General features: G+C 50.7%; 1 protein-coding gene across 1 annotated transcript in view; it reads right to left on the bottom strand.

The window, feature by feature from the left end:
- Positions 1 to 18914, bottom strand: part of DPYD (dihydropyrimidine dehydrogenase) — a 660046-nt gene that overhangs the window by 107594 nt on the left and 533538 nt on the right. Inside the window, exon 19 of the mRNA XM_066246448.1 lies at positions 16935 to 17077. Coding sequence (XP_066102545.1) covers positions 16935 to 17077 — 143 coding nt within the window. The remainder of the gene's footprint in view (positions 1 to 16934; positions 17078 to 18914) is intronic.

Raw genomic sequence — 18914 nt, 5'->3', positions numbered from 1 at the left:
CTCCTACGTGTGCAAACAGATCACAATTCGGGACTCACACCAGCGCACTATGAAATTCTTCCATCCCGACTTCTTCCGCTGCACTCAGGTTGTACCTCTCCTTGCACGATCGAACATTCGTTTTCCGGCACGGTCGCTTAGCGATGCCTCGGGAACACCAGGGCTTTCCCGGGAGGCAGAGAGAGGCCCCGCTTCTTGGCAGTCCTCTTGGTGCCCGGAGTCCGATCCGTCCGCCACAGCCACACTCGACGGAGCCCGTATACGGATCACGGCTCATCTGCTGCTCCCCCCTCTCGGTGCCGGCACCTCGACGGAAGCTGTCATTTGATTCTTTCTCTTCTGCTAGTCCCTTTTAATAACAACTGAAGAAAGTGGTCATTCAGAAGTCTGTAAAGATGTCACGTCACCATGACTGAACTCAGAGCGAGGTGTCTAACGCAGGCAGCGCCCTGAACTATTCATTTCCACACACAAACCTCTCTACGCTTAAAGCATTCATTCATATGTAGCCGTGGAGACTCTGGCTACAATGAAGGGCAGGTAATAATATAGAGCCGGGAGGAGCTAAGGGAAATTTCTCGATCTTGTTCTGTGCCTCGAATGCTCTTATTTAATTTTGCAGCTTCTGTATCAGGCACACGTCCACGCCCAACCCGTCGTCTCCTTGGCTCGGGACCAATATTTTCATGACGAAGAATTCCTTCTGTGGCTTTAATTATTTCAGGTTCATACTTCGGAGTTCAGAACTTCATCAGCCTCAGAGAGTTCTAAGCAAATAACCACATGCACGACTGAACGGATACTGGCATTTGAAATGATCCGCCCTGCCCTCCGACTGGTTCCAAAGAATCATTTCCTCTTCCCAAGCCTTCCTTCCCCGCCCGCCGAGATGGAGTCGGGAGTGTTCCAGAGGGCGTTTCGGATTCTGACTGTAAGAGAGCAACGTCAAAAGATCATTTCTTCAAGAAGAACTCTTTATTACTAAAAATAAATAAATAAATAAAAAATTATTCACTCGGTCGTTTATTCTTTCGTTCAACAAGTTACTACTTTATGAAACCAGTTCTTTGGTTTCTTTTCAAATTCTTTCATCAAACAAGCTGCCGCAGAGCCCGGAGTGCCACCGCTGGAAGGAAGCTTCCCCGAAGGCGGTGAGGAGGGCCGAGGGAGATAGGAATTATGGGGCGCCGCCGCGTACCAGGAAGGCTTCCCCGGAGCACGTGTGGTACAGCAGATCTCACCCCCAGGTGAGAATAACTACCCCAGCTCTCTCTCTCTCTTTCTTTTTCTTTTTGTGACAGAGACAGAGAGAGACAGAGAGAGGGACCGATATGGACAGACAGACAGGAAGAGAGAGAGATGAGAAGCATCAATTCTTCCTTGTGGCACCTTAGTTGTTCATTGATTGCTCTCTCACATGTGCCTTTACTGGGGGGGCTACAGCAGACCGAGTGACCCCTTGCTCAAGCCAGCGAGCTTGGGTCCAAGCTGGTGAGCTTTGCTCAAACCAGATGAGCCCGCGCTCAAGCTGGCGACCTCGGGGTCTTGAACTTGGGTCCTCCGCATCCCAGTCTGATGCTCTATCCACTGCGCCACCACCTGGTCAGGCCTCCCAGTTCTTAATTGTACGTACATCTTAATCTAAAACTACTATATGCCCTTTGAGTTTTATCTCTGGGTGGACTAATTCCTAAGGTAAGTTATTAAACCGAGCCCCAGCAGGGAAATGACCACATTTACGGTATAAACAAGAAGCTTATCCCGTGCAGGTGAACACATAAGACAGAAGGGAGTTGCCAAGAAACAAGGGCACTTCGATCACTGCGCTTTGCCAGCGTATGCTAAATCGGACCACCAGCCCTTGAGCAAAAATCTACAGCCTACGGGCTTGGTGTACATCCTTGAATTCAAATATGAACATGAAAGAAAAGATGAATAAGGTAGACGCAGGTAAGTGAACTTCCTTCCAGTCTTGTCTATACAACGTCGCACTATAAACGACTGCTTGTATTCTCAAATGGTTATAAAGTAAAAATGACCTCGTTATATTTATATCATGCTGTAAAATGCACTAGAACCAGCTTATTATAAGTATTTTTTAACTTCTCTCTAGATCAGCCTCATTGACTTTGTGTGTTTTAGAAACATCGAGCCCTATGAATATGCAACGTGACTCTTAATTTAGCTCTGGAGGACCAGCCATGTGCACGCTGTATTTGGCCAAACTGAATTCGCCCGCGATGAAAAGATCTTTCAGCGTGTGTCATGGTTTTCGGGCTCCGCGGTGAGTCACGGTACGCTGTTCTCTCGTCTCCTCCCCGGGAACAGCATCTGGTATCATTAGGACGGAGCGGATATACAGGAAGTGATGATTGATTTAGGGAGACGATAATGAGATTACGGCTCCTGCCCTTCCCGCCTGACGACTGGAGTCCTATCATTTTCCACCCGGGGAACTGGGCTAAATACGATAATATCTGACATGTCCATTGAGGTGGGATTGAGCAGCTCTCTGAAACAGGCGTTTGATAAATTGAGGCCCTCCGACATTGTATCTACCACCTTCTTTTGTCTCACAAACAGCGAATAATTCATTTGGGAAGAATGAAGGTTTATATTGGCAGGCACGAAATTTTTAATTCCAGGGCGTAGTTAGGTCCTTGGGAATAGGTTAAAGAAGGAAGAAGTGTTTAACTGGGAATTTGCACACTTGAAGCCATTAGAATCTGATTTGAAAGTTTCGAAGGACCCAGGAGTCACAAAGACATCTAATGGGTGGGCGGGCGACCCTGAGCACTGCCCACCACAGAGACGCAGCATGTCCTGACTGTTAGGAGAAAATGCCTGAGGGAAATAGATGAGCCTGCTTTTAAAGGCTTCATCCCTTTAGGATTTTGTTCTTTTGCCTTTGGAAGGCAATGTTTTCAAGACCTTCCATTTATTCTATTTAAAATCACGATGCCCACTTCACAGGTAACCGAACTGAAGGTCAAAGGTTCACAGCCCTCAGAAAGCCCGAGTCCTGGTTAATGAGCAGGGGCGCTGGGGCGTCACCCCCACGACGCGATGCGCCTTCCCGTGTGTGTGTGTGTGTGTGTGTGTGTGTGTGTGTGTGTGTGGCGCGATGCCCGCCGGAGAGCGTGCTGTGCCCCGAGGCCTCCTGCATCAGGTGAGTTGATCTCACTGCCTGGGCAGCAGGCTCAGGACGAGGCTGCCTGGGTCCTTGCCACACCGTTTGTGGTGACAGCGCGGAGGTCCACTTCCTTCCAAGAACGAGTGGTTTGGGGACATCGGCCTCCCCTCCTCATGGGAGACTCGGCGTGCAGGGGCGACGCGCTAGTTTGAAGCAGGGCGTGTCCTCGCTTCCCCAGCTGCGGGCGGGGTCAGGAGAGGTCTGCGTGACAGGACACCTGATCCCGGTCGCTGGCAGCGTCCCCGTCACCAGGCGGGCACGGCACACCCGTCCGGCACCCACACCCGCCACGGCTTGGGCTCACTCCCCTCCCTGGCAGGACCGTTTGGGGTGACACTACGAAGCTCCCACTCTGTGCGGGGCAGGCTGTCGATGGCTGCGAGTGACCGAGACTTCCCTCTGGCCTCTCTGTTGCTCCGTTTCGAAAATGACGATGGAATCCCTCACAGCCAAAGGTCACCCCGTGCCGACGGAGACAGCCCACGGACGGTCCGATCACCGGCGGTAATTGCAAATTAATGTTCTCCTGGTAATGCATGAACTGCATGCTATTGATCTGCAGCTGCACCACGGAGGCCGCTGAGGGGTGAGTTCTGCTTCCTTACCGTGGAGTCTTCTGCTTTTTCCCCTGAGGGATTTTATTTTCTCTCAACCGGAATTTTCCTTTCACTCGTCTCCATTTTTAATTTCCCACAGGGCGGTGACTTTTAACTTGCAATTAGAATCTGTGGAAAGTCCCGTCTCTGTCTCAGAACCTTTTATCGGCCTCCTGGACTTGATAACTTGGATGCCACAAACACGTCCCTCACACCCAGGCACATATTTCTAGAGGGCCGGCTCCTGAATGATTGTTTTGTCTTTTTTTTTTTTTTTTAACTTAGATAAAACAAAAAATCCATTGGGTCCTCTACCCGAAATGACAATTTGTTGAGTAATGTACAATAAGAACATTCACAAAATCCCTCTGAAAAGCATTCTATTTGGAAGCAGCGATGATGTGATTTTCTTTCCTATGGCAAACTTGTAACACAGAAGCAAACAGTTTATTTCAGAGATGAATTCTTATTAAATAGTCAAGGTATGAGAGGAAGATGTGAAAAACCAGTATATATATATATTCAACTAAGAGGAGGGGAGATAGAGAGACAGACTCTTGCATGTGCCCTGACCAGGATCTACCCTGCAAGCCCCAAAATGGTGATGTTCTGCCCATCTAGGGTTGTTGCTTGGCAACTGAGCTATTTTTAGCACCTGAGGGAGAAGTGCCACAGAGCCATTTTCAGTGCCTGGGGCCAACTCTCGTGAACTGATCAAGCCAGGGCTGTGGGAGGAGAAGAGAGAAAAAGAGAGAAGAAGGAGGGGGAGGGGTGGAGAAGTAGATGGTTGCTTCTACTGCGTGCCCTGACAGGGAATCAAACCCAGGACATCCATACATCAGGCCAACACTCTATCACTGAGCCAACCAGCCAGGGCCCAGTAAATATTGATATACATCTGCACACAATACTGACAAAAATCTAGATTTCACACTGGGTCAAACCCTCAATTGTCCATAATTCTTCTCTCTGGCGAAACTGATCGTGAGCTTGCATTTCGCTGCTGAACTTGATTGTGCTCCTCCTGCTCCAGACGAGGACACCTGGCCCACGCCTGGTCTCTGAATCCCGAGTTAGGGACCACAGGGGTCAACGGGCAGAGCTCTGAGTCACAGGGCACTCGGACTGGAGAGACATCCCAACTGCAGTTTCCTTCACGGCTTCTCATTAACCTTAACCTTCTCGTTTCCTTTCTGAACTTCTAAAGCTGGGACATCGGTGTGATTTCTAGCAGACGCCTTCAAAATAAAAACGTTTTACGGGCCGGCGAGAACCCTGCTCCTCCTGTCATTGCTTTCCTCGCCGTCCTTTGCACAGAGTCGCAGGCCCTGCTGCAGACGTGCTCGTGCACCCCGGCTGTCTGCCCATCCCCCGCTCCCCGGGACGGTGTCACCACCCACACCCAGGCCTTCAGTGACCGTCAGCCGCGAGGCTGGAAGGACACAGTCCTGGGACTCCTCCTTCCCGGTGCTTGGGATGAGAGACAGGAGCGGTCACGGGTCCTCTTCACTGCACAGCCGACCTGAGAGCCGGACGGACCAGGGCCCTAAGCTTCCCTGGCGTGCCGGGCACCGCCGGCTGGTGAGACCGTGGCAGGGCCGGGCCGCTGGAGCAAGCCGGGGACAGCCCAGGGACTCTACTTGGGACACTCCCTTTAACACAGTCCACGTCATTTGTCCCTTACGCAGCCCTGTGAGACACGAACTAGGGCTCCCATTTTATGAAAAGACGGAGGTTTGCAGAAGTCAAACGAGCAGCCCACGCTTCTGCAGCTATGACACGGCGAGGCTGGGCGTGGAGCAGGGGCCACAGACCCCACAGTGCCTTCCGTCCCCCCGGGCATAGAGCAGGGGCCACAGACCCCACAGTGCCTTCCGTCCCCCCGGGCGTAGAGCAGGGGCTACAGACCCCACAGTGCCTTCCATCCCCACGGGCGTGGAGCAGGGGCCACAGACCCCACAGTGCCTTCCGTCCCCCCAGGTGTGGAGCAGGGGCCACAGACCCCACAGTGCCTTCCGTCCCCCCAGGCATAGAGCAGGGGCCACAGACCCCACAGTGCCTTCCGTCCCCCCGGGCGTGGAGCAGGGGCCACAGACCCCACAGTGCCTTCCGTCCCCCCAGGCATAGAGCAGGGGCCACAGACCCCACAGTGCCTTCCGTCCCCCCAGGCATAGAGCAGGGGCCACAGACCCCACAGTGCCTTCCGTCCCCCCAGGCGTGGAGCAGGGGCCACAGACCCCACAGTGCCTTCCGTCCCCCCGGGCGTGGAGCAGGGGCCACAGACCCCACAGTGCCTTCCGTCCCCCCAGACATAGAGCAGGGGCCACAGACCCCACAGTGCCTTCCGTCCCCCCGGGCGTGGAGCAGGGGCCACAGACCCCACAGTGCCTTCCATCCCCCTGGGCATAGAGCAGGGGTTACAGACCCCACAGTGCCTTCCATCCCCCCGGGCATGGAGCAGGGACTACAGACCCCACAGTGCCTTCCATCCCCCCGGGCGTGGAGCAGGGGCTACAGACCCCACAGTGCCTTCCATCCCCCTGGGCATAGAGCAGGGGCTACAGACCCCACAGTGCCTTCCGTCCCCCCGGGCATAGAGCAGGGACTACAGACCCCACAGTGCCTTCCATCCCCCCGGGCGTGGAGCAGGGACTACAGACCCCACAGTGCCTTCCATCCCCCCGGGCGTGGAGCAGGGACTACAGACCCCACAGTGCCTTCCATCCCCCCGGGCGTGGAGCAGGGGCCACAGACCCCACAGTGCCTTCCATCCCCCCGGGCATGGAGCAGGGGCTACAGACCCCACAGTGCCTTCCGTCCCTCCGGGCATGGAGCAGGGGCTACAGACCCCACAGTGCCTTCCATCCCCCCGGGCGTGGAGCAGGGGCTACAGACCCCACAGTGCCTTCCATCCCCCGGGCATAGAGCAGGGGCCACAGACCCCAATCCCCCCGGGCGTGGAGCAGGGGCTACAGACCCCACAGTGCCTTCCATCCCCCCGGGCGTGGAGCAGGGGCTACAGACCCCACAGTGCCTTCCGTCCCCCCGGGCGTGGAGCAGGGGCCACAGACCCCACAGTGCCTTCTGTCCCTCCGGGCATGGAGCAGGGGCTACAGACCCCACAGTGCCTTCTGTCCCCCCAGGAGTGGAGCAGGGGCTACAGACCCCACAGTGCCCTCCGTCCCCCCAGGCATGGAGCAGGGGCCACAGACCCCACAGTGCCTTCCGTCCCCCCGGGCATAGAGCAGGGGCCACAGACCCCACAGTGCCTTCCGTCCCCCCGGGCACAGAGCAGGGGCCACAGACCCCACAGTGCCTTCCATCCCCCCGGGCACAGAGCAGGGGCCACAGACCCCACAGTGCCTTCCATCCCCCTGGGCGTGGAGCAGGGGCTACAGACCCCACAGTGCCCTCCGTCACCCCCCAGCCCTGCCATCCACAGCAACACCGCCACACCTGGGTATGGACAGCCGCTCGCAAAGACTGCCAGGAACCGCCAAGCCTCGAATGAACTGGGTCGGAGTGACGCTAGGGGCCAACAACCGCAGGATTCCCAAAATGAAAGCCCGAAGAACCAGGGACTTGAGAATGCTGGCTTTCAAGATCAAAGGACACAAAACAAAAACCACCCAGGAAGCAATGACACAGAGGCCTCAGGCAAGACTGCTCAGCTCCTGGGGTTTCCTCACTGGGAGGGGAGAGGGCAGCCCCCAGAAAGCGGTTCTCAGCGCTCTGGCCAGTGGGTGCGGGGGCCCTGGATCCCAGCAGCCGCCGCTGTCCGAGGGCACCGCCCTTCTCTCCTCCGCCCCCACCCCCAGCCCCAGCCTTGCACACAGCGGATCGCGAGAGCAGAAAGCGAAGAAATCTACCTTCATCCTGTTCACTCTCTGAAGGTGGTTAGCGAGAAGACGCTCAAATCCACTCCATAATCTGTGATCGAGGAAGAAATTTGGAAACATCTCAACAGAAATAAAAAAAAGAAAGAAAGAAAAGAAAAGAAAAAGGAAAACTCAAGTAAAATCAGAATGAAACACAACCCACATGATGTCCCGGGTCTTTTCTGAAAGAGGTCACTTCAGACGGTCCAGGGTGCTCTGAACACATTGTGGGGACGGGGACGACCCAATGGGAGGCCGCCCCGAAATACAGAGGTGGACACACACATGGGAGGCTCGGCTGGTGAGGACCCCAGAAGGAAGTCACTTTCTCCAAAACGGAAAGAGGCACCAACGAGCACCTGTCCTCAAACAGCCCGGAGAGACCCCTTCCCATCTCTCTGTCGCCGTCAGAATGAGGACAGAGTCCCTGAGCCTAAGGCAGGAAGAGGGAAGTCACTTCAAAAACAAGAGTGGCCCTGCCCAGGAACACCATTATCACAGTAAAAGCGAACCACTTGGTGACGCTCCGAAGACAGTAATTAAGACCAGTGACACGGAACTTGGACACGCATACAAAGCAGGCTTGTGGGGGACACAACGGGAAGACACGGGGCTCACAACTCGGGGGGAGGTAGGCTTTTATGAGGGACCAGCTCTGAAGTGTCTTTTTTTTTTTCTGCTCTGACATTTCATTCTTTTCTTGCGAGAGAAATAGACTGCTCACAAAAATTAGGAGATATTTCAAAATGAATATGAAGTGATAAACAGAAGAAGCATTTGATTTTTTTATTATTATTAAACAAGGACATCAGAAAAGCCAATGACAAGTCAAAGAAAGTTGTCTGATTATGCAAATGAGATGCAAACCAACTCTGATCTCATTGGTGGAGAAGGCACCAGACACAAGGCGGGAAGTCCTGGAGGACCTGCACGTTCCCTGATCCCCTAATTTTGGTGAGCAGTGTACTCAGAATGCCACAAACATCTATTCTGATCTGGACCCTTGGAGGGAAAACATCAAATACATTAAGCCCGTGATAAAACAGAATGATTAGAGAAAGGCTCTGGGTGAGCCGGCGTTTTGGGTGAACCGTCAATGACGTCTCTTTTGTGAAAAAGTTGATGGTGATGCTGTACTGTCAGCGGAACATGAGCCTGGGGATGTGCTTCCTCCGGAATGATGGCTTCGTGTTGACAAAGGCAGTTCTGGTGCCATCGTCCTCGGGAACAGTCAGAAAGACGTGCGAGGCAGCTCACCAGGGACAAGGAGGCTGTCGGTAGTCTCGGAAGAGAGGAGGACTCACGTCTCGGAGGACAGAAACCGCCAGCGAGAAACTGAACAGGATCCCGTGAGGGTGGAAAGTGCCCGCTGAGCATCTACTTGCTCCTGGGTCCGAGGCGGGAAGGTGGGGTGTGGGGTCGGCACTGAGGCCTTCCTGCGAGGGGACCACAATGGGATGTTGTCAGGGATGACCCCTGCCCTCACGTGGGAACACTGTCATCACACGGCTTCCCTTGCTGCTTTTTCTCCAGCTTTAATAAAATAACACCGTTTCCAATCACGTCTAAAAGAATCCGCTTAGCTTAAACCAGCTCCACCAGAGCAGCTGAGATTCCTGTTAAAAATGGACTTGGTTGGCCCTGGCCGGTTGGCTCAGCGGTAGAGCGTCGGCCTGGCGTACAGGAGTCCTGGGTTCGATTCCTGGCCAGGGCACACAGGAGAAGCTCCCATCTGCTTCTCCACCCCTCTTCCTCTCCTTCCTCTCTGTCTTTCTCTTCCCCTCCCACAGTCAAGGCTCCATTGGAGCAAAGATGGTCCAGGCGCTGGGGATGGCTCCTTGGCCTCTGCCTCAGGCGCTAGAGTGGCTCTGGTCGCAACAGAGCATCGCTCCCTGGTGGGCAGAGCATCGCCCCCTGGTGGGCGTGCCGGGTGGATCCCGGTCGGGTGCATGTGGGAGTCTGTCTGACTGCCTCCTCATTTCCAACTTCAGAAAAATACCCCCAAAAATGGATCTGGTTATTTAACATCAGTGAGAGTCCGTGATGCAGCTGGGCCTTTCACCGCTAGTACCCACTGAGCTCTTTCCTTCTGCTGTATTTCAGGATTTTCTGTTAACTTCAGTGATGAAGCCACACGAAAGAAATGGGGTAAAAAAAAAAAAACACCCTACAAAACCCACCCATACAATCTCAGTGAAGGGGCTGGTAGTTCCTGCAGCTGGTGAGTGAACAACAGCTTCCTGTCACTTCCTGGGTCCTGAATCGAAGTCCTCAAGAGACTGAGTGGTAACGGCAACATCCTTCAATTAAATTATAGAAGCCCACAGTCATTCGGCGAAGAAAAGGGGAGTGCAGTACTTACGTTATCTACATACAATGGAGGAGAGTGAGCATTTGGGGAGGAACCCCAGCACAAAAAGCAACCGACTCAGCCTGGGTTTCGGTTGGAATAGAAATCCCTAATTCATTTGTGTGTGTGTGTGTGTGTGTGTGTGTGTGAACAGAAATTGTCAATTATTACTGAAATGAGACAAAGGGGATCTAGGATTCCATGGGAAGGCCAGATCTGGGACTCACACGCAAAACTAAGAGTAAAAAAAAAAAAAAAATTAAAGGTCCATGTTAATTTATTAAAGTCCTCTCTTCAAAAGGCTTTAAAGGGCAATTATTCAAGTTATTTATTGACAGTCTTCTTCGTGGATAATTGAATTGGCAGCCAGAAGCGGGCTTCTTTTCTTCAGAGTCTCCCCCAAAAGATTTTATAAGACCTCAAGAGTTTCAGAATGTCATTGAACAAGGAGGTATTTATAAATTTCGGTCTCTGAAATATACTCATAGCTCTGACTTGCATATTCTAACCAGTGAGAGAGCCTATACCATGGAGGAGGAGAACTCATATTTATTTCAAAGACTCTGGGTTCACTTAAATAAATGAGAAGTCAGGTGAGTTGACTCCCCAAGTTATAAGAGCAGCTCCCCAAGAACACAGACCCACAGCCAGTTTCGCACCTCGCTTCTTAGCCCGAGCGGTTCTGTGGGGATAGCTGGATCCACTCCAAAGTCATGCTAGAGGTACGATCTGGAATCTCCAAATTACTCTCCGGTACTTCTTTGCTTCGTATACTGAGCATTCACTGAAGCATTTCAAGGTACCGTTGTTGTACGTGTTTTACCATTAAAATGTGAACATCCTTGTCACAGCAAGTTTGGGAATAAGAGAAATAGCACCACGGAGAAATGACACATCCTAGAAATGGTATCAAGACTTCAAAAGTGGAAAAGTTGCCCATGAAAATGCAACAGAGACCCTAAAAGGCATTCTGTTATTAACTGCAAGGTGGTCTACAATATTTTGTGATTTTCTTTTTTGTATTTCAGTTAAACTCTCAATTAGTAAAAATTTTAGCAAGCAAGGCTGCTACCTAGATATTTTCCTTCAATAAAAATCTCCATTTCACAGCTCTTATCGTTTTGCACATCAGATGACACACTTACGTTCATATTTCGTGTCTGTTGTATCTCTCCCCTCACCACACTGTGAGCCCAGTGAGGTAATGGGCTTTTGTCTGTTCTACTCACAGAAGAATTCCAAGTTCTCAGAACAGTGCTAGGCACGTAGGAGTTTCCCCATCAATATTTATTGAATGAATAAATGAATGAACGGCTCTCTGTGAACCATAGTGATTAACAAGAAAGGCATGCTCTACCATACTTGCCTAACTTGTGAAAAACATTTTAGCTTTCTGTTTCTGAAACGTCAGTACAGTTTTTCTTTCTCTCTCTCTCTCTCTCTCTCTTTCTTTCTTTCTTCCCTCCCTCCCTCTCTCCTTTCTTTCCTTTTTTTTATTAAGTGAGGGCCAGGGAGGCCAAGAGATAGACTCCCACATGTACCCTGACCAGGATCCACCTGGCAAACCCCCTACAGGGAAATGCTCTGCCTATCTGAGGCCATTGCTCCGCTGCTTGGCAACCAAGCTATTTCAGTGCCTGAGGCGAAGTCATGGAGCCATCCTCAGGGCCTGGGGCCAACTTGCTTGAACCATTTAAGCCATGGCTGCAGGAGGGGAAGAGAGAGAGAAGGGGAAGGGGTGGAGAAGCAGATGGGCACTTTCCTGTGGGCCCTGATGGGGAATCAAACTTGGCAATTCCACATGCCGGGCCAACGCTCTAACACGGAGCCAACCGGCCAGGGCCAGTGCTTTTTCTGAAGTCACACAGAACCTCCTGGGCATTACGTATACTGAAAACTGAACTGGAAATGACTTCGGGTACAAATCCTTATTCCAGTCGTGAACTCACCTGCAGACATAGTTCACGTGCCAGGAAACAGCAGAACCAACCTACATGCCGAGTTCCGTGCCCTCCCGCCCTCTGTCCTCTGGTGACCCAGCCCTCTCACCCTGAAGGGACCCACAGTGTGGCTCGTCACGTCTTACACAAGTGCAGGCTGTCAGCACACACACACTTCCCCTTGGAGTGCAGACCCCTGGAACGGAAGCTCCGATGGCATTCTACCCGAGGTCGAGTATGTGACCAGCCCTTCGAGAGAAGCAGCGTAGAAGCCACAGTGGGTTGATGGGGCAACGAGAGCCAGTGAAGGAAGGGAGTCGGAGGAATGGGAGGGGGGCAAGGGGACAGCGGAGGGTCTCCGAGCCGCGACCTGTGTGGCAAAGCCCTCAACTAACTCACTCACTGCTACGGGGAACTCCACGCAAAAAAATATTATTTTAAAAGGTGGCTAAAACGGATGCTGACTGGTACTGGCGGCCCGGCTGACAGGGTGCACCGTGGCTCTGGAGTGAACCCCACTGGCTGAGTCACAACTTCTCGAAGAGCGTTCAGCAGCCCAAAAGTCCAGGAAATGAAAGGTTAGGATGACCCGGGACCAGGGAGTGGATCCAAGTGACATTCAGCGGCAATGGCAGAGGGGTGGACATAGGACACATTCTCCACCTCCCTCACACGCCCAGCCACAATTCCCAACGCAAACGTCTTCCCACTCATAATGGTCCTAAGTCTGGCTTAAAACTGACTTCAGTTCACATGTTTTGCTCAAGAAAAATGGGTTCAAAAGATTCTGGCTGAATGAGAATCTGCCTCAAGCTCGCTGTAGAATTGATACGTAACCTGTGATGTTTGTAGCAGCCAAAGCCCAAGTGTGGAACTTCCCGTTTTTAACACACTCATCTGGGAGCCGAGGTCTAACAGAACTCGGGAGTGGGGGCCCTTCTCAGCTGTCGCTGAAATGGAAGGTCCCTGCGACCACCTTCCCCACCACACGCACCCTCTTCACAACCTGGTAAAAATATAGTACGAGACTCAGGCACGTTCATTTCACAAATTCACTCAGCGAGCATTGAGAGGGTGTTTCCGCTGCATGTCAACCAACCCGTCGACACACTGGGTGGCCGTGTCTCACAGAGGGGTCTGGGCTGAAAAGGACAGACTGAGCCAAATGCAGTTCCTCTTTATAATATCCGAGCCAACGGCCAGGAAGCCAGTGAGGCGTTTCACGGGGAAGTGGGAGTGGAAAGATGACCACGTGGGGAGGCCCACGTGACCCGTGGCAGGCAGACGTTCAGAGCAGGCAGACGCAAGGACTGATCTAGGGAGACAGAGCCTGAGCAGAACTAGAGATTCCTCGGAGGGAAAAGGTCACGTGGCCCCCAGTGTCTCTGCTTCTGGACCCAAGAAGAACCCTAACAGAAGCTGCCATTCGAGTGACGGTGGCTGCCGCCGCCGCCGTTTTTACGGGGACACCACGTATATGTATCCACTGCGGCCCACACAACTGAGTACGTACACATCTGTGTGCAGAACATATCGCACACGTTTATTTTTCTATGTGTCCACATTTCTCTCCTCTTTGGATTCTTACTTGGAAGAAGACGCTAGACTGAACAGGCCAGTCTCGGGGGAACAAAGAAGACCTGCCTGCCACTGAATTCCTCACCCGCGAGGTTCTGGGGCGGGGAACAGGCCGTGTGTGCAGGGGAAACGGCCCCGGCTTTACGGCTGTGCGGTGTTGAGTCTGAGTTCTGGGTCTACCACTAGCCGCGTGACTGGGGCCACACCCCTCATCCTCCAAGCCGCAGTTGATGTCCATCGAAGCCGCATAAAACGAGTTCACTCCCGGGCGGGTGCTGGAGTACTCTGTGTATCCGCGGCTGGAACGAGCACACGGTCAACAGTCAACGGTCGGTGACTTGCCCACGATCGCCCCTGTCTGGAAACGAGCAGGCATCTCTTCTGGGCGTGCTCCTGACTGACTTCCACCCCCCAGTCCACTGCTTGTCTGTGCTCATGATAGTCAAGTCAGGGGACAGTCAACCTAGACAGTCATGATCTTCCAGATTCTTCTAGAAGACACTTCTCCAGGCTCTTCCCTCCTTCCTGATGTCCCACGGTCCCTTCTTCAATCCTTTTCTTTCTTTTTAAAGAAAAGCTGTTAGCCATTCTTTCAGTTACCATCTCCTAGCAATAGATTCTCTTCATTTTCTGTAGTTAAAAAATGTCTTGATTTTTTTTTTCTTTATTCCTAAAGGATATAGAATTTTGGGTTGATAGATCTTTTCACTGAACAATTAAAAAATGTTACCCATCTTCCTGGACTCACCAGTTTCTGAGGAGAAGCCATTTTCATAATTATTCGTTCCTTGCAGGCGATATAATGTTTTTGTTTTTTTTTTTTTACTTTTTGTTATTGTTGCTTCCAAGATTCTTTAAAAGTCTCTTTAGTTTTCAGAAGTTTGACTCTGATGTGTTTTAGTGTGAACTCATTTAGATCTATTGTATTTTGAGTCCATCTAGTTCTTAAATTTGTAGGTTCATGCCTTTTGCAGAAATTGGGAAGTTTTCAGACAGTATTACACTTTTATCCCCTCCTTCCTTGACCTCTCCCCTCATTCTGGTGACGTGAATGTTAGACAGCCTGCTACAAGTGCCAGAGTTCCCTGAGGCTGTTTGTTTTTCCCCCCTGGTCTGTGGTCTCTCTGTTGTTCAGTTTGCCTAATTCCTATTGCTCTGTCTTCCAGTTCAGCGATTCTTTCTTCTCTTCTCTCCATTTTGCTGTTGACCCAATTCACTCAGTTTTGCATTTTAGTTATTGTAATTTTTTTTTTTTGAAATTTTGTATATTGTAATTGTCTTGAAATTTCCATTTGGTTCTTCCTTAAATCCTCTATTTTTTTGTTGTTGTTGATGAGGCCATCTCTTTTTTTTTTCCATTTGTTTTCAGCCTGTCTATAATTGCGCGTGAAAGCAATTCTATAATGGCTGCTTTAAAATCTTTGTCAAATAATTGTAACATCTCTGTCACGTTGGCGTCTTTTAATTGTCTTTTATTGCTCAGCTTGAGATCTTCCTGGGTCTTCATCTGATAAGTGACTTTTGATTGAGACCTTAACATGTTGGGTATTATGTTCAGAGACTCCTGATCTTATTTAAACGTGCTATTCTAGTTGGCTTTCCTTAACACCATCCTGGCAGGGGTCGGGGACCTCTGGGATCTGTGTGGCACAAAGAAAACCCAAGAAAAGGAATACTGCACTATTCTTTGGGCCCTGAGGGCTGGGGAATTGACCTGCTTTCTATTTCTCAGAGCCTCTTTATGAGAGTTTTATATATAAATGTGGTTAGCTGTACTTAGTGGGAAGCCCTGGCCCACCTCCATTAGCATTTTATTTTTGTATTTTTCTGAAGTTGGAAACGGGGAGGCAGTCAGACAGACTCCTGCATGCGCCCAACCGGGAGATACCCGGCACGCCCACCAGGGGGTGATGCTCTGCCCATCTGGGGCATCGCTCTGTTGCAACCAGAGTCATTCTAGAGCCTGAGGCAGAGGCCATAGAGCCACCCTCAGCGCCCAGGCCAACTTTGCTCCAATGGAGCCTTGGCTGCGGAAGCGGAAGAGAGAGACAGAGAGGAAGGAGAGGGGGAGGGGTGGAGAAGCAGATGGGCGCTTCTCCTGTGTGCCCTGGCCGGGAATCGAACCTGGGACTCCTGCACACCAGGCTGACACTCTACCACTGAGCCAACTGGCTAGGGCCCTCCATTAGCATTTTGATACACACTATTTTCATGTTAGACTATACTTCCAAAAACGATGTTAACTCTGGTGGCCAAGTGGGCAACACAGTACTATTTGCACTTCACTCTTCTGCCGGAGAAACATCAGAGATGCTAAACCCTCTGCTTCCCAGATACCACTGTGACTGGGTAGTGAGGAGCCATGTTAACGCAGTACTCCTGAGAGGTCAAGGCCTAGTCATCACACGAAATATTTTATCCTGGCATCAAGTCAGACCACGCAGACCTGCACACCTGGTCCCTTGCTTGTCAACAGACATGCTTATGGTCTAATCAATGGGCCAAACACCGTACTGGGTGTTTTCTGAGCAACCTTATAACAAGCAAGTGTACAACTAAGAAAAATTACTTAACTTTTAAATTATATGGAGGGGTGCTATTAAGAGTACAATGCATGACATCTCACAGCATTCCTTCTGGAGACAGTGGAAGAATCTCCCTCAGCTTTGTATCAGAAAAGGAAGACCACTGATTTATATTTATATTTTGAAAGCCAGGAAGCAGTGAAGTCTTTGCTTTGGCTGCCGGGAAGCTCCGAGTCCGTGTGGTGATCCCTCGGTTCCTCACAGCACAGATTCTGTGCACGGGCCGCAACTTGAGTGTGTTTTATTTTTCAATCAAGATCTTACATTTAGCCTGACCTGTGGTGGCGCAGTGGATAAAGCACCGACCTGGAACACTAAGGTCAATGGCTCGAGACCTTGGGCTTGCCCGGTCAAGGCACATACAGGAAACAACTACTTTGAGTTGATGCTTCCTATTTCTCCTCTCTTTCTCTTTCTCTCCTCTCTCTAAAACTCAATAAATAAAATCTAAAAAAAAAAAAAAAGAAAGAAAGAGAAAAAATACAATATAAAAAAAGATTTTAAATTTACCAAATTTCTTCTATGTTTCTTTTGTTCCTATAGTACAACATGAATGCCGGTACCTGATTTCACTTAGCTTTGAAACAGAGCGGTAAATGAATACGCTGAGAAGAAAAAAGAGGGTCTGGAAGTCCTCCATGACAGCAGGGAATCGACCTCCACTTTGCCTTCAACTTACGTTAGAAACTTAACACGACCTGCCATCGCCATTCTCCTCCCTGAGAGCCTCTACGAGAACGAGCTCACTGTCACGTGACGTCTCCTGTAGTTTCAGACGGCGCTTTCGCAAGGGACAGACGCGCGCAGGGCGTACCTGAAGGACCGAAGCTCCGCTGTGGAGGAACTGAAGGCCGCTTTCCGCTGAGTCAATCCCCCCCGTGGCCAAGACGGGGAACCCCGGCAACGCGCGGGCGATGGAGGTCACAGCTCTCAGGGCGATGGGTCTGATGGCGGTGCCTGTGGGGGCAGAGATGGACCAGTGGTTAGCACACAGACCACTGAGCTCGCCGCCGTCTGGTCGGGACGGTGGGGCGGCCATCCAGGTTCCAGTTCCCCTGCCTCCACTTCAGGGCTACACACAGGTGTCCCATAAACACCCTTACGTCTCCAAGTACGTAAAGGGACACACATTTATTTTAAGAACCCGGATGCAGACGTGTTATGCGACCTCAGATAAAATAGACGCGTATCACACTTTGATATCCAGCAGTGTGTAAACCATTGTACAGAACACTCAGGCGTCTGTTTTCAAAGGACAAGGAACACCAGGTCCTGGGGAAGAGAACAATCCCACCTAGCGCGCCAGCAGACACACAGCCCTGTTGTGTCTCCACAAGGCACCGGCGGCAGCCGGTGTGCACGTGGGGACCGTGAGACCCAGCGAGGGGCTGACGAACCCACGGATTCCACACCGCTCTTCATGTATACCCCCCCGAACATGGCGCAACGCAGCGAGCCCAACCTAAGTTTTCCATACATGACAAAGTTTTAACCAAGTGGAAGAGAACTGAGAACTCCGTAGTTAGAAAGTATGTGTTTCATATTTTATACTTGATTCGGCCAGACATTACCAACGTATTATTCCCTGGCTGTAATGAAACTTCATGGAGGCGGGGAACACGGCGGGGCTGTTTTCTCAATGATGATATACACTGTGCTAAAGCTACTTGCCAGTCTCTGAGGTCAAAACAGCCCGGAACAAATTAATGCTTTCCTAACACAGGAATGCCATTTTTTATATTTGGTGTGGACTTGTAAGTCAGTAGTACTTTAAAGGCGTTTTCTGAACCAAAAGTAGTGCTATTTGTGCAAGGATTAGAGATCACCTCGAACCAGAGCTCCATGCACACAGACACACATACCACACACACACACACACACACACACACACACACACCTGGCAAACCCTCTATCGTCACCCCCACCACGGCTGCGTCCTCACCACATCATCAATCGTATTTTCTGGACTGCTCACTGTGGAAAAGCACAAAGAACTTGCCTTAAAATCGCTGGCCATCTTTTCAGCCTGCTCACACCCATTTCAAGGAAAACTGAATTTGTGTGTGACGGATGCCTTTGTCCTCAGTACCAGAGTGCGGAAGTGTCCGCCTGCGGCTCCCACGCCTCGCAAAGCTTCCTCTATTGATGAACGCTCCTTAGTCAAGACTGTTCAATGCAGACACTTCTGAGTGCCAGAGGGCAAGGTCTTCAGTTAGGGGAAATCGGGAACTGAAGGTCAATATTCTATTTCAAAATATTCATCAGTGACTTCTTCTTAGTTTGTATGTTCTAACCATAAAGAAGGCTAATATATTGGACAGGAGAATGCACTGCAAGAACACACACACACACACACACACACACACACTTCTATACGCGTATCTAAGAATAAAGTTAAAGGAAAGCATTTTTAAGATCATTTGTAACTTTAAACCTTTCAGATAGGCATATTGCTACCTCTGCATGATATAACTGACAAGTTCAATATATATTAAACTGATGTCTTCCTTACATGCGTCTTACTTTGAACTGATAAAGAAATATTGGGATTCTTCCCTCCCCCCTTATTTAGATGGCCCTAGAGAGTAAAAGAAATTTGAGCTAAGAAGATAAATAATTTATGTCTAACTGCTCTGTCAGAAGATTATCGTTATCAACACTAGGGGGTAAAATTTCAAAGTGGTTCACAGGGATTTGGCCACACATTTCAATTGATATTAATGGACACCAAGCTGCAAAATCCCAGAACACAGCTTTAAAAATTTAACCAGTTACATTTAAAGGGCAACATTAT

This window comes from Saccopteryx bilineata, chromosome 11 (assembly GCF_036850765.1).
Source record: "Saccopteryx bilineata isolate mSacBil1 chromosome 11, mSacBil1_pri_phased_curated, whole genome shotgun sequence".
In the NCBI taxonomy this organism is placed as follows: Eukaryota; Metazoa; Chordata; class Mammalia; order Chiroptera; family Emballonuridae; genus Saccopteryx; species Saccopteryx bilineata.
This window is presented reverse-complemented; position numbering and strand designations above follow the sequence as displayed.